The 14797-nt window shown below is 48.1% G+C and overlaps 1 protein-coding gene across 1 annotated transcript; it reads left to right on the top strand.

The window, feature by feature from the left end:
- Positions 1-1291: 1291 nt before the first annotated feature.
- On the top strand, positions 1292-14551 carry Scd1 (stearoyl-Coenzyme A desaturase 1). The gene is made up of 6 exons (NM_009127.4): positions 1292-1615; positions 2241-2514; positions 5706-5836; positions 7103-7308; positions 8627-8859; positions 10883-14551. The coding sequence occupies exons 1-6, from the start codon at positions 1592-1594 to the stop codon at positions 11080-11082; spliced, it is 1068 nt and encodes a 355-aa protein (NP_033153.2). The 5' UTR covers positions 1292-1591; the 3' UTR covers positions 11083-14551.
- Positions 14552-14797: the final 246 nt, after the last annotated feature.

The following is a 14797-nucleotide window of genomic DNA, read 5'->3' as shown; positions in this document are numbered from 1 at the left end:
CTGGCTGTCCTGGAACTCACCTTGTAGACCAGGCTGGCCTTGAACTCAGAAATCCGCCTGCCTCTGCCTCCTGAGTGCTGGGATTAAAGGCATGCGCCACCATGCCAGGCCTGCCTTTACCTTTGAGCCACTCATCTGATACTCAATTCCTAGCTCCACCATACACTGGCTAAGCGTGACCACAGGTAACCTCAACTCTTTTAAATTTCACTTCCTTTTTAAAAAGACCGAGGAGCTGGACCCAGCTCAAAGGCAGACACAGATCTATGAAGCTTGAGGCCAGTTTGGTCTACACTGTGAGTTCCAGGACAGTCAGAGCTTCAGAGACCTTGTCTAAAAAGAAACCAATAACAGTAAGTACCAAGGAATACCTACTGCTCAGGGTCAGTGTGGGTTCAACAAAAAGGAAATTCTTGAGACTTCTTAGGGATCGCAAAGTGCCTGTTTGCTATTCGCACCGCACACTCAGGCCCTTTGATTCCTTAGTCCCTTTTCTTGGAATCTCAACGTGAGGATCTAAGGAGCTCTCAAACGTCCCGTCCCGTTTGAGGAGAAGCAGCTAGGATTGGGCTCTGGCTCCCAGCAGAGGCGGTCCCCGGCAGACGGAGCCCAATGAGTGAGTGCAGTTGTAACTCAGCGTGTGCTGTCAAGAACGCAGCAGCAACCGGATGCTGGCTGAAGGGATACACTATTGTTTTCCCGGGTCAGAGCCCTGGGCGCACCCTCATATCCCAGTCTCCCGGGGTTTCTCTTTGCTGGTGCCTGGAAGTGGGGGTAGATGTGAAGTTAGACCGAGTTGTGAGTGGCGGTAGCCAGTGTCTTCCTCACTTCTTTCGATGCGATTTCCCCAGTGAACCATTTGCTAAGCGCCAGACCAAAGTCCTAGGCTTGCACACAATTCCTACTTGGAATCACGTTATCCTGCTCTTAAAGAAAAGTCACCCATCAGCCCACAGCAAAGAGGATAAGGAGAAAAAGAGGGGAGGAGAGAGCGAGAAGCTAGAGGCAGAGGGAACAGCAGATTGCGCCTAGCCAATGGAAAAGGCAGGACAAGGTGGCACCAAATTCTCTTTGGCCAATGACAAGACGGGCTTCACAGGAGGCACATTAGCATTTATCCCCAGGCAGGGGGTTGGAGCAGCGCGCCCTGTTGATGCCTTCAGCATCCCGGCGCCTCCAAGGTCTACTCTGGAATCTACTTGGCTTTCTTTCCCGTTCTTGGTCCCGCCCTCTCTCTCTCCCTCCCTCCCTCCCTCCCTCCCTTCCTCCCTCCCTCCCTCCCTCCCTCCCTCACCTCCACGCCTGGCTTCCTTGGCTAGCTATCTCTGCGCTCTTTACCCTTTGCTGGCAGCCGATAAAAGGGGGCTGAGGAAATACTGAACACGGTCATCCCATCGCCTGCTCTACCCTTTAAAATCCCAGCCCAGGGAGATCTGTGCACAGCCAGACCGGGCTGAACACCCATCCCGAGAGTCAGGAGGGCAGGTTTCCAAGCGCAGTTCCGCCACTCGCCTACACCAACGGGCTCCGGAACCGAAGTCCACGCTCGATCTCAGCACTGGGAAAGTGAGGCGAGCAACTGACTATCATCATGCCGGCCCACATGCTCCAAGAGGTGAGCTTCCAGAAGCGGCCCTCGCTCCTTGCACTGGCCACGCAGCTAGGTGACTGGTCCCGGGAGGAGAAAGTTGAGAGTTCTCCGGACTACTGGGCTTTCTCGAATTCTGACGTGACCGGTTGGTTGAGAGGTGTAGATTGTAATTTGGGCAGATGAGTCCCAACTTTCGTGCCTTTAGCTTTAAAGCAGCGGTTCTCAATTTTCAAGATGCTGCGATCCTTTATTTACTACAGTTTTTCATGTTGTGGTGACCCCCTCCCCCCCAACCATAAAATGATTTCGTTGCTACTTCATAACTTTAATTTTGGTACTGTTTTGAATCGTAATGTAAATATCTGTTTTCCGATGGTCTTGGGCTGCCCCTCTGAAAGGGACATTTGACCCCCAAAGGGGCTGAGCGTGAGACACAGGTTAAGAACCGCTGCTTTAAAGAAAAGCCCGTCCTACCGATACTTGTATAACTTACACGGGGATCCCTTTGTGTGTTACTGAGGCTATAAATGTTTCATTCTTCTTTCCTATTTCTCTCTCTCTCTCTCTCTCACACACACAACACACAGAGAGAGACAGAGAGAGAGAGCCCCACAGATCGGCCTCCCCCGACTGAATTTTTTCTTTGCAGATCTCCAGTTCTTACACGACCACCACCACCATCACTGCACCTCCCTCCGGAAATGAACGAGAGAAGGTGAAGACGGTGCCCCTCCACCTGGAAGAAGACATCCGTCCTGAAATGAAAGAAGATATTCACGACCCCACCTATCAGGATGAGGAGGGACCCCCGCCCAAGCTGGAGTACGTCTGGAGGAACATCATTCTCATGGTCCTGCTGCACTTGGGAGGCCTGTACGGGATCATACTGGTTCCCTCCTGCAAGCTCTACACCTGCCTCTTCGGTGAGCAGCGCCCCTTGTCTTGGGCCAGTGCCTCAGATTTCTCTTTGCTCTCTAATAAGGTACCCTCTGACCCAAGGCAGTGGCTGCTCTGTTCAGATTTCCCCAGCCTTTTTTTCTGGTTCCTTGTGGGACTTAACATGAATACTGAGTCCCTGTGCAGGAGACTGGGAGGGGTCTACCTGAGGCAGAGAAGCAACTCTCTCTGAACAAGCTTTTCTGTATGAGACGCTTGCTTAAGCTGTGCATCCTGGCCCCACCTGACCCAAGAGAACCCAGCCCTACCTGAGAGGCATGGGAAATCCCGTGCTAGTCAGGGACAATTGTGGACTACTCTTCAGCCAGGGCAGGGAACAGACCCCGAGGACACTGTACCAGAGCAGTCCTTGAAAAGAAAGGGACAAAAGGCAGTTATTTCCACACAACTATTCTGACTCCAAACTCTTGACTAGACCAAGCTGGTTTGCCTTGGGGAAAGACGATGCAGGTTTCTACAGCACCCAGTCTCCAGGTGGGTGTTCTGCGCCAGGTCATTCTCCAGGGTGCAGCACCTGCGAATCAGCAGCATGTTAAAAGAATGAAATAAGGTTCTGGTTCCATTCCCACATCTAGCCTGCTCTTGCTGTGTCCCCTGAGACCATGAAGTGCGAAGGACCCAAAGCGTTCGGAAGTCCAGTCCTCTTGCCCTGGTGACCCCTCCTTGGCAGAGAATGGACTTTCAGCAGCCCTGCCTCTAATTCAGCTCCCCGGGGATTCACTGGGTGTGGGCCACCTCTGGGATACATTTGAGCTTTACATGTGGTTTCGTCTAAGAAACCTGAGTTGGGAAGGAGAAGCAGGGGGTCTCTCAGAGAGGTCCCCTCTCCTTAAGACATGGCAGGTTTCTCTGGAACAGTAATAGCTGTGGGTATTTTGTGGCAGCTCTCTCAGAGCATAAGGTTGGGAGAGGGATAGTTAGCCAGGTATTAACTCTTCTGCCCTGGGCCTCATAGGTCTTCTAAGTAGTTAAATTTGGTCCTGGGAGTGTCCTCTTAGAAGTTGTCCAGATGACCTAGATCTGAGAGGATCCGCTGTTTTTCCACGTCACAAGTAGAGCAGCAGTGCTTTGTTGGGGGTTAGCGCGGTTCTGTTCTTAGGCTAGCTACCCCGCTTCCCGGCCTTTATCTTGAGAAAGCTATTTCCAGAGCCCCTTTATTCTCTTTATTAACTCGGCAAAAGAACCCAGTTCTGAAGAGATCTCTGATAACGCTCAAGACTCAAAGAGTCTCCAGCCCACTTCTCCCGTCTACCCCCCACCCCCTTTTTTTTGAGACAGTGCCTCGCTGTACACCAGGCTGACCTTCAACTCACAGAGATCTGACTGCCTCTGCCTCCCAAGTACTGGAATTAAAGGCCACCACGGATCTAGCCCACTGCTTACAATAACTCTTCAGATGTTCCTTTACCAACAGGTGGACGTGATAGTTCAAGGGATGGGGTGTGATGAGGTTTGGGTAGAATATCCCAGTGTGCCTGTGTCCTTGTCCCAATTCCCCTGTTGACATATGTGGTCTAGATTGTGCCTGGGTCATCTACAGCATGAACCCAACATGTATACTTCCTTGGTGTAAAGTTGAGGACTTCTATGTTGCCCCAAACCTTCTCTTTTCTCCCATTGATTGCTAGTGGTTTTCTGAGGAGCTCTGGTACAGTGTGGTCAGATCCGGTACATAAGACAATCAGATTGCCATATGACCGTGGGTAGCAGACATCATCTCTGAGAGAATGTGGCTAGAATTTACTTTGGATGACAGACACTGACTCTGGCTCACAAGGACTCTGGAAGAGGAAAATGGGGGTGCACAGGAAGCTGCTTAGAAGGTTTCTGTCTCCGCTACAGGACATAGACATTATGCAGTGTGTACCTCTTGACTGCAACAAAAGTCGATGGCTTCTGAGGATCTATTGTTGTTGTTGTTGTTGCTTCTTAGTCATGAAAGCAGTGTCTACCAGAGCCTCTGTCCCAGCCTGTGAGTGCTGGCCAGAGAAGAGCTGGGGATGCAAAGGACCTCTTTACCCATTCAAGATATTAGAAGAAGAAATTAGTATCCTAGCCAGGCGGGTGGTGGCGCACGCCTTTAATCCCAGCACTTGGAAGGCAGAGGCAGGTGGATTTCTGAGTTTGAGGCCAGCCTGGTCTACAGAGTGAGTTCCAGGACAGCCAGGGCTACACAGAGAAACCCTGTCTCAAAACAAACAAACAAACAAACAAAAAACCCAAACAAACAAAAAAAGAAATTATGTCCTCTAAGCCTGCATGCCTAGAAGATGATGAGTCAGGAAAATGTTGTGGCACTGGGTTCCTAGTTTGCTAATTGTGTAGCCCTGTTCAGACCTAACCTTTCTGGGATATACTTCCTCTACTGGAAAGTAGAAGGGGTTTGTGGGTGGTTTGGTTTTGTTTGTTTGTTTTTGAGACAGGGTTTCTCTGTGTGTCCCTGAGTGTTCTGGAACTCTGTAGACCAGGCTGGCCTTGAACTCAGATTTTCTCTGCTGTTCAAAGTTCCAGGGTTAAATACAGTATTCATGGTACCCTGTTTAAAATATGTAGCAAGTATATGAGAATCTTTTGTAAAAATTATTTATTTATTTTATGTATATGGAGAAACTGTCGTCGTCTTCAGACACACCAGAAAAGGGCATCAGATCCCATTACAGATGGTTGCGAGTCACCCTGTGGTTGCTGGGAATTGAGCTCACGACCTCTGGCAGAGCTGTCAGTGCTCTTAACTGCTGAGCCATCTCCCCAGCCTAAGAATCCTAAGGTCACTTAGAGCACTGTAAGCAGGACGCTTCAGGGCTGACGTGGACCACAGTCCCTTCTGTCATATTTAAATGTGACTGTGTCCCCTGCATCCCTCCAATGCCCCCTACAACTCAGGGTTTCCCTAACTGCTTCATGTTCAGATTGATGCATCTGCTGTTTTTCACAAGGCTCCCATTTGTGGCCCTGGGCTCTGCTGGAAGAGTTGGCAGCTCTGCCCATTTGAGGGGCAAAAGCTACTAAGCCCGAGAGACTAAGGGATTCTTATGGTTCCGTGAAAAACAGACCCTCACCCCAAAACCAAAGAACACTGGCATCAGGGAAGGCGCCTTGGCAACTTCCACTACTGAAATTTGCCTGTTGGTGAGTCTCCCACTGTCTTGTCTTGCAGGGATTTTCTACTACATGACCAGCGCTCTGGGCATCACAGCCGGGGCTCATCGCCTCTGGAGCCACAGAACTTACAAGGCACGGCTGCCCCTGCGGATCTTCCTTATCATTGCCAACACCATGGCGTTCCAGGTAAGAAGCGAGTGCTGTGGCTGTGTCTCCATCCCCAGGATGATCTGAGTGAGCCGTGGGGGATCAGCATCTAGGGAGGAATTATAAGGACCACCACTGACTGCCTTTTTTTGGTGTCCTGGACTCATCTCAAGTAAAACAGGTTCAGGACCGATATCGTATCTCACAGTGTGTTTGCCTAAAGGGCCCTGCTGCAGGATCCATGCACTGACCCTGGGTTCCTGAGCTCTTACTGGAGAGTCAACTCATACTTTCCTGTGACCATCATGGAATGTCACCACAATGGGACTAACAGTGATATGTCACGTAATTGGGAATTCTATTGGCTGTGCTGGGCACTTGTCATAAGTTAACACATTAAGTCCTCATAGACATATTGGTGGGTATTATCATTATCACACTTATTTTTATTCTCTGACATAAGATCTCACTGAGTAGCCATGGCTGGCCTGGAACTCACTATGTAGATCAGGCTGGCCTCTGCCTTCACAGTACTGGGATTAAAGGTGCGCTTTAGTCGGGCGTGGTGGCGCATGCCTTTAATCCCAGCACTTGGGATTAAAGTGAGTTCCAGGACAGCCAGGGCTACACAGAGAAACCCTGTTACCCACCACTTAACTGACTCTGAAAGGTTGGCCTGGTGACCCATGTTCTTGCAGAGACTGCTGGGTTAGCTAGGTCAGGTATGAAAGTTGACTTATAGTTAAATGAGGAGAGTTGGGGGAATTTTTAGTTGTTGGGCACTGGATGACTTTCGAAGGCTTTCTCTTCATACAAGAGAAAAATCAGGATCCAAATTATTCCCATTTATTGACAATATGTCAAAAGAGTTTCCCGTATGCCCCGGAGGAGCTCAGAGGTCCCATGGAAATGGGCTCATGCTCATTAATTACGTGCTGGCTTAAAATTAGGTTGGGTGGGCTGTCACCTGTGAAAGCATCTGGGTGGGACTCCCTGCATCTTTCCCCGGACTCCCTGGGGTCCACCTGCCTTAGGATCTCTGCCCCCAGGTTCCCACATTCCTTTCTTCAAGAACTGCAGCGTTCTTTGTGAGAGCTGTGACTTTCCTCCCCGCCTCCTCACACACAACCTTCAGTGTGCTCTGAGACTTTGCCAAATAAGCTCCAGGGACAAAGGTACAAAAGAGCAGCCCCCAAGGTCTCCTTTGGAGCTACAGCCCTAGGGGCTTAGAGTTCTCTTAGGCACTGGATTACCTCAGGAGAGCCTCTCTTCTCAATACTGGGTTCCTCTTTCCTGTGCTTCCAGAATGACGTGTACGAATGGGCCCGAGATCACCGCGCCCACCACAAGTTCTCAGAAACACACGCCGACCCTCACAATTCCCGCCGTGGCTTCTTCTTCTCTCACGTGGGTTGGCTGCTTGTGCGCAAACACCCGGCTGTCAAAGAGAAGGGCGGAAAACTGGACATGTCTGACCTGAAAGCCGAGAAGCTGGTGATGTTCCAGAGGAGGTAAGGGATGGGGTGGGGGTGGAACCCAGGGCACCTGGGGTTTAGGGATTCCACATTTTCTCTTAGGATGTATAAAATAATAATTAAGGTGATTTACTGGATCGATAAGCTTGAAATCACTAAAGTCTCCAATTCAACATCCCATAGGTTCCCAAGGCATAATGTTTCTGCCTGAGCCATCCTGCTAAAACCAATAACTATAACATTGGTCCTAGTCTGGTACTCATGGCTGAGCGGTTTACCTTCAAGGAATTTTCAGGGTATTTGGGGTTGAAGGAATGAGCCTTAATTAGCTCCACATAAAGCAGGATGGTGCCTGCTTACCATGATTAAGGAGGAGGAGATACAGCTCGGTGGATGCACAATGTAACTAGTGCAGTAGCGTCAGGATCCAACCAACACAGAGGCTCTGGCAGTGTGGTGGGCAGGGACTGCAATGGAATGTCAAGACATGCTCCTTTCTGGCATAGTCCTTCTCTGTGAGATGTACCGTGTGACAGGAGCCAGGCTGCCAGGACAGACAGAGTCAGTATTGATTCAGTCAGTTTCAGGGGACTAACTCAAGCAAACATTCTCTGGCAGCCGTGGGACACGGCTTTCAAGATAGGTGAAAGTAGTGATGGAGCTAGGGAGATAACAGCCAGAGTCACAGGTTAGACCAGCAGGAGGCTTCAGCTAGGGAAGTAGTGAGCAGATGGACAGGAACGACGCCAAGGGAGTCTCAGTGATACAACTGCTGAGGGATGTCCTCGGCCTGGTTTATAGGGATTGAAGAATGGGACAGGGCTGCTAGAGTGACAGAAACCTGCAGAAGATCAAGGACATTTGATGTGTCTTCTGGGCGGGGGTGGGGGGTGGGGGGTGAGCAGAACAGAGACCCACAGGGTGATGGGAAGTGAAGGCATGACACTTGCCTTACTCTGCCAAAAACCTCAACGGGCAAGAAGGAGCTCAAAGGCTGATGGAGAACAGCCCAGGAAGCAGAATTGGCAAGTGAGGTTGTGATTTGATTCCCAACTGGTTTGACGAGCAGGACCTTATGTTCCTATGAAAAAAAGTAATGGCTTTGTAGTCAGGAATAGAAGTGACAGGAGACAAACTATACCCAGTGGGATCCTAGAAGAATATTGGCACATTTGTGTATCCCATCCAAAGAAAGAGAACACCATGCTTAAGATTTTGTTATCACCTTTCCTCTGGCTGATAGTCTGTCCCATCCCTTGACGTAAAAATGATACAACGCTGCCTAATTAGGGGGGGACAGTTCGTGTAGGTTTGAGAGTCCTCTATCCAGACTCTGTGTGATCTCTCCATGTAGGTACTACAAGCCCGGCCTCCTGCTGATGTGCTTCATCCTGCCCACGCTGGTGCCCTGGTACTGCTGGGGCGAGACTTTTGTAAACAGCCTGTTCGTTAGCACCTTCTTGCGATACACTCTGGTGCTCAACGCCACCTGGCTGGTGAACAGTGCCGCGCATCTCTATGGATATCGCCCCTACGACAAGAACATTCAATCCCGGGAGAATATCCTGGTTTCCCTGGGTGCCGTGGGTAAGTCACTAGTCCCCGACAGGACCGTATCTAGGGGCCTTCCGGTTGTGTTGTTTGTTTAGGAACCAGAGGAACCAGGAGGACCTGTTTTGTGAGTTCTGTGTAGTTCGGTTTTTCCACCATAAAACTGGGGGTTGGGGAGAGTATATTGGAGGCCTTACGAGTGTCTGGTAAGCAACAGCTCTTAATGTAAAAAGGAAAGGGGAAGAAGGCTTATAGGTTGTAAAACAATGTCTAAATGCTGCCTATAATGAGCCTCTGAGTCCCCTGGCAGGTCTGTAGTTCTGCGTAGCCTAGGATGTGCATTAAGTACATCACCGTCACCAGCCTAGTGGTTCACACATAACCTTGCTGTGTTACCTGTAAGAGCATAATTTAGTTAGTAACCTTCAGGTTGCTACACTTGTCATATTTATCTCTACACACCACTGTACACTGTTCTTTTACACGTGTGGGCCAGGCACTGCCTTGTGGTGATGTCAACGGCAGGACCGGCTGGCTCTTTTCTCCCTCCATCATCTCTCTCTCCTCTTGCTCATTTTCTCTTCCGTTCCATGCCGAGGATCCCTCCTCCCCAGCATCACGGAAGGAGCAGGGTTTCATCTGTCCCTTCTGTGTCTGTTCCTGCATACAGTCCTCTCTCTCTTAGGCTTTCCCTGTGAGGATCAGAGATGACATCTATTGCTCATCTGCTGACAGCCCGGAGACCCCTTTCTTTGCTCATCGAACATGCCAGTCACTCTGCTAGCGCTTTTAACTCTATTTAAAGCTCTTCCCCGTACCCTTTTTCTATCTGGATTCTATGATTTCAACCCTTCTCTGGCACCTGTTACCAATTTGTATGCTGCTACTTTGGAACGATTCTGAAATAGACCCTACGCTATCCAAATCTGATAGGTTCATGGAAATAGAGTAATCTGAACTGGGTCATGTGTGTCCTGTGTTGCTGTACAGTGAGCCTTCCTTGTGACCATCAGTTCCAAGTGGCTGCCAATATCGTCCTTTGTCCTGCTGTTATTCACCATCGCAAACCTGTTGGTTCTCTGCCGGCTGCTTCCTATCACTCTCATCTTCTTCTTGTATTACTTCCCTCGGGTCACATGCTCTGGGTCTCTGGTCACTCCCTGGAGCATTTCTGGGCTATCTCTTGCTGCTCCAGTTGCTCCCCATTGATCTCCACTCTCCTTTTCTCCTCGTCACCATAGTGCCTGTTTTTATGTTAAATGTCAAGACAGGGACATAGGGTTGGGCTCACTCAGAACGTCCTTTCGAAAGTGTGTAAAAACTAGCAATTTTTAAAAGAAAATTGTTTTCTTGAAATTGTATTTTTATGCGCTGTGTTTTATTTAGTGTTGGGATATTTTGCCTGCATGTTTGTCTGTGCACCACATGTGTGCAGTGCGTGAGGGGGCCAGAAGAGGGCATTGGATCGATCGTTTGGGTTCAGTATTGTTAGTGTTGGGGTCCACTTAGAAAGCAGAGCCCTGCCAAGAGCTAGTAAACCTTCTACAGAAGTCCTCCCCAGGCCAGCGCTTTTGTTTTTGTTTTCCCTCTATCAAAATGTTATTTTTAGGAATGGCCAAAATCTTTGATGTTAGAGAGAATATCAAAGTGATTCTGTTTTTCCAGCACCTCCAGAACCCCAGGGTCAAACTCAGAGTCAGCAGCCCTGCTGCGAGCCAGCCGTGGGTGGGTGACAGAGACCTCCCTTTGCCTCCTCCTGAATACAGTACACTTCCATTCAGACCCTAGAAATTAAAGACCCAGTTTCTCTCCCATCCCCTTACAATAGAAACTTCCTCTGACCAAGGCTTCCAGACACACATGTGTGAGCAGACCCTGTCACTGGTGTCCTAAGATGCCTCTAGGGCATCTATTTGCTTTAGAATGCAAGATGGGGGTTCATCTATTCACCCCAACATCATGATTCTTCAAGGTCTAAGGTACACAACAGCTAAGAGCTGTGCAAAAGGGAAGCAGCAATCACTGAGCCCCCTGACTGCTCTCCTTGCTTCTGTTGCAGGCGAGGGCTTCCACAACTACCACCACACCTTCCCCTTCGACTACTCTGCCAGTGAGTACCGCTGGCACATCAACTTCACCACGTTCTTCATCGACTGCATGGCTGCCCTGGGCCTGGCTTACGACCGGAAGAAAGTTTCTAAGGCTACTGTCTTAGCCAGGATTAAGAGAACTGGAGACGGGAGTCACAAGAGTAGCTGAGCTTTGGGCTTCTGAGTTCCTGTTTCAAACGTTTTCTGGCAGAGATTTAATATTCTGTTGATTAACTAACAACTGGATATTGCTATCGGGGTGTTAATGATGCATTTAACCTATTCCGGTACAGTATTCTTATAAAATGAGAAAGCTTTGATCACGTTTTGAGGTAATAAATATTTTATTTAGCTAGGATTAACCATGCCACAAGACATTATATATTTCTAAGCACACATGATAAATGCATATACAATTTTGCACAACAGCTTTAAATAATAACAATAAATTTGAACATTCTATACAGAGAGGATCAAAGCCAAGGAACATGCTGTTTTGATGCTAGGGTGAGCATGGTGCTCAGTCCCTGTTTGTTTGCATGGTGTCCAGCTTTGTTTCTTCTCTGTCATCACCACCTTCAGGCAAATAGTTGACCAACCACTGGCCTGTGTCTGTCCACCCTCCAAAGCCCAGGCCACCTTTCTGTTTTCTGAAATACTGATCCTTCCTCCTGAATACATCCCTCCTTGTTCCTAGCTTCAAGACTGCTGCCTCAAACTAGGGATAGAGCAAGTCCCCGCTGATGAAGTTCACTGCAGGTTGTGCTAGATGGGATGGAGAAATTATCTTCATTTGATACAGAGCAAGTAGATTGTCTCGAGAGAAAAGTTAGCATGCGTGGTATGATTTGTAAGTAAAGATGGAAGAGAGAGAGAGAGAGAGAGAGAGAGAGAGAGAGAGAGAGGTAGCCATATCTAACAGCCTACTTACCAAAGACCCCAGGCCTCTCTGCTTGGCATGCCTCCTTTCTGTCCATCCTCTGAACCCCAGAGATTAGTGAGATTTGAATAATTAAATCATTTTCAGAGTGAAGGGGGTTAATGCAGGGTCTGTGCTAGGGGAGGGTTTTAGCTTTTGGTAACTGAAGATTTTTTCATGGAAAAAGTCTTCGTGTTCAATGTGCCTAGAACTGATAACTAAACAGCTGACATTTGTCGGGGACAGATATGGTGTGAAACTATGAAAATATAAGCAAAATCTTCACTTGGAACATGAAACTATTTCACTTAGAAAATAATCGAAGGACCCGAGGTGTTGCCTGGGTTGCCAGTTTCTTTCGTGGCTGGGCAGGAACTAGTGAGGTTGAGGGGCAGTGTCTGTAAGTAGCTGCTAAGAGGTGCATTTCCAGATGAAGCCCTTGGGGAACATCTGCCAGGGATCCGCATGGTGTTGGCTCCATCCATTGCTTTAGTTTCCTCCTTGGATTGTGTAGAAACTTGGCTTCCCATGGTTTTGAACCTTCCATGCCTTCTTTGCTTTGTGGCCACCCAGCCTGCCTAGTGCTGCCTAGGAAGCTCTTACCCACCTGATTTCTTCTGACATTTCTTTCTTTGGCCTTTTTTTCTTTCTCCGGACATGCAGCTAGTTGCCTGAGTGTATCAAGAGCACCCAGGACTTGCTGCTGTCCAGGCCTGTTCCTCCCCCAGTATCCGTGGGTGTGGAAGAGCTGTGTAGCTTCAGGAAGCAGAGCCAGGTGCCACCTTTCTGTGGCTTCCAGATCCTCCCTACCTCCAACTCATGTGCCTCTGTCACAGTGATTTCAGGAAAGCTTGGTAGACCCTCTAGCAACATCTCGGTTCAGAAAGTCTCTCTGGTTTGTGAGTTAACAGCTCAGCTAAGTGCTGTTTTGTCTCAGTGAGTTAACCACTGAATGCGAGGGTTGGTTGTTGATCTGTCTCGGTGTGTGTCGGAGTAGACAGCATATGCACTTCTCCCTGTGCGCTTTGCAAGGTAATGTGGCTTTGGCTGATCCATGCAGGCAGGTAGTGGTACAGTGCTGCTGAAAGGAAGAAGTTCCCCATTTTATCTGTTAAAACACCAGAGACATGGGCAAGTGCTAATGGACCTCACTTCAGGAAGAGGGTCTGCTTCCTGAAGCCAGTGTGTGATGAAAAGTGACTGAGACCTGATATCTAAGGTGAGACCTGATACCTAACACTCTGTCACACAGTCCAGGGCCAACAGTGCTATAGGAAAGTCTAGAAGAAAACATCACATCAGTATTTTAGAACCATCAACCATCTCTTGTCCCTATAGCCCAATCCAGAGGCCTGGTTTTTAGAACTGGCTGTGTAAGGTGCCAAACACTCAGTTCACTTGTAGAATCAGAGCCTTTTTTCCCCCCTATGTTAATTGAACACGCGCTCTGAGCTGTTTTGTTGAAGTAGAAAATCTCATAGAAAAATCACTGTAGATCTACTGACCTATAGCCCTCTGGAAATGCCTTTGAGATGGTTTTACTTTTCTAGGTCATAGATGCCTGATTTATAAGATGAACAATAAAATCAGCTTTCTTTCTTTCTCTTCTGATCTTATTCCCCAGATCTGATTCAGGCCATGTTCCAAAGCAAGGCTACATTGAGGTCCTGGTGTCTTTAAGTAAAGGACATCTTTCAGATCCTCTCAAAGAAGGATTTATAACAGTTTCCAGATGAATGTACTAATAGCTTTGGGTGCCTTATCTCTTTCCTAATCTGTAGTGCCTGTGAGCTCAGTCTCACTCCTTCCCTTAGCCCGGAGACCCCTTAGATCGAGTGGGAATAGTCAAGAGGCTGGCTGGAGAGTCATCAGTACATTGGTTTGCAGAAATCTTTTACAGGCTACATTTTGGAATTTTTTTTTTTTTAGTAAGTGATCAAATTTGGTGGGAAGTAATTCGAGTGTATTCGATTGTATTGTCGTCCTCGTTATCATTGTCAAACATGTTATAGACGGCAGTTGGCACTGGGGCTGCTAATCTCTGGGTGTAGTCTCTGAAACTGTAGCTCCAGTGAGGTGGTGTGAAAGGTTAGCAAAGCCACCATCTGCTGGTGGCTCCAGCCAAGGTGCCTCTTAGCCACTGAATTGCTATGTTATCCTTTCTCTTGTAACAAACCCACCCCAGAGATAAAGCCTTTAATCAACCCAAGAAACTCCTGGGCTAAGTATCTGACAGTCTCACATCTCAACAGTGTGAATTAAGTGTCCATAGCATCAGCTCAGGAGGACACTCTGGGAGAGTGCTGACAAAAAAGGGTTATTAATACTGACCTACTACTTCAAGGGCAGTTCTGAGGTGATTAGAGCTTTTTTTAAAAACCAAGTATTTGGGGATCCTCAGCAGAGGTATTCATACAGACTCCCAAAGAACTATATATGTTCCTGAGACCATCGTTTAGTCTACATTGCTCTTCCCAGAGACTGACAGATATGACCAGTCAAAGTGCAAGACTACCTACCCACTGCCATGAAAACCATTGCAGGAAACCTTTCCCTTCCCTGAATGAGATTTTTTTTTTCCCTTTTTATGTGGGGTAATTATTTGTGACCCAAGTGTAATTTGGATGATTTCCATTAATATCAACTCTTGAAGCCTACTTGTACTGATTGAGATTGTATTTGTTCCTAATAAAAGTGGATCTGGTTGTACTGTCTGGGAGCTTTTGTGTGTGGTCACTAGCATACCTATCACAAACACGCACACAGCTAAGGATGGGACCTGACGATTCCCACATGCTGGGCAAGCATCTACAGATGAGGTTCCTCCACAGCCTCTTTGTCTTGAAGCTGTTTATCTGAGACAGACGCTCACAGCAGAGCCTTAGCTGGCCTGGAAGTCTCAGCAATGCACTTACTTTTTTGTTGGGATTACAGACAGAATTGAGATTAAGAGAAAACAAATTTA

The sequence above is a fragment of the Mus musculus genome, chromosome 19, assembly GCF_000001635.26.
Source record: "Mus musculus strain C57BL/6J chromosome 19, GRCm38.p6 C57BL/6J".
NCBI classification, from domain to species: Eukaryota; Metazoa; Chordata; class Mammalia; order Rodentia; family Muridae; genus Mus; species Mus musculus.
Note: the sequence above shows the minus strand (reverse complement) of the source record. Positions and strands in the feature narration are given on the sequence as shown.

Bases quoted from the DNA above. Each gene is read 5' to 3' on its own strand.
- Scd1 (NM_009127.4), top strand. From the start codon at position 1,592: ATGCCGGCCCACATGCTCCAAGAG. The intron at 1,616-2,240 runs GTGAGCTTCCAG...TTTTCTTTGCAG, and splicing joins CGGCCCACATGCTCCAAGAG to ATCTCCAGTTCTTACACGAC. The intron at 8,860-10,882 runs GTAAGTCACTAG...CTTCTGTTGCAG, and splicing joins GGTTTCCCTGGGTGCCGTGG to GCGAGGGCTTCCACAACTAC.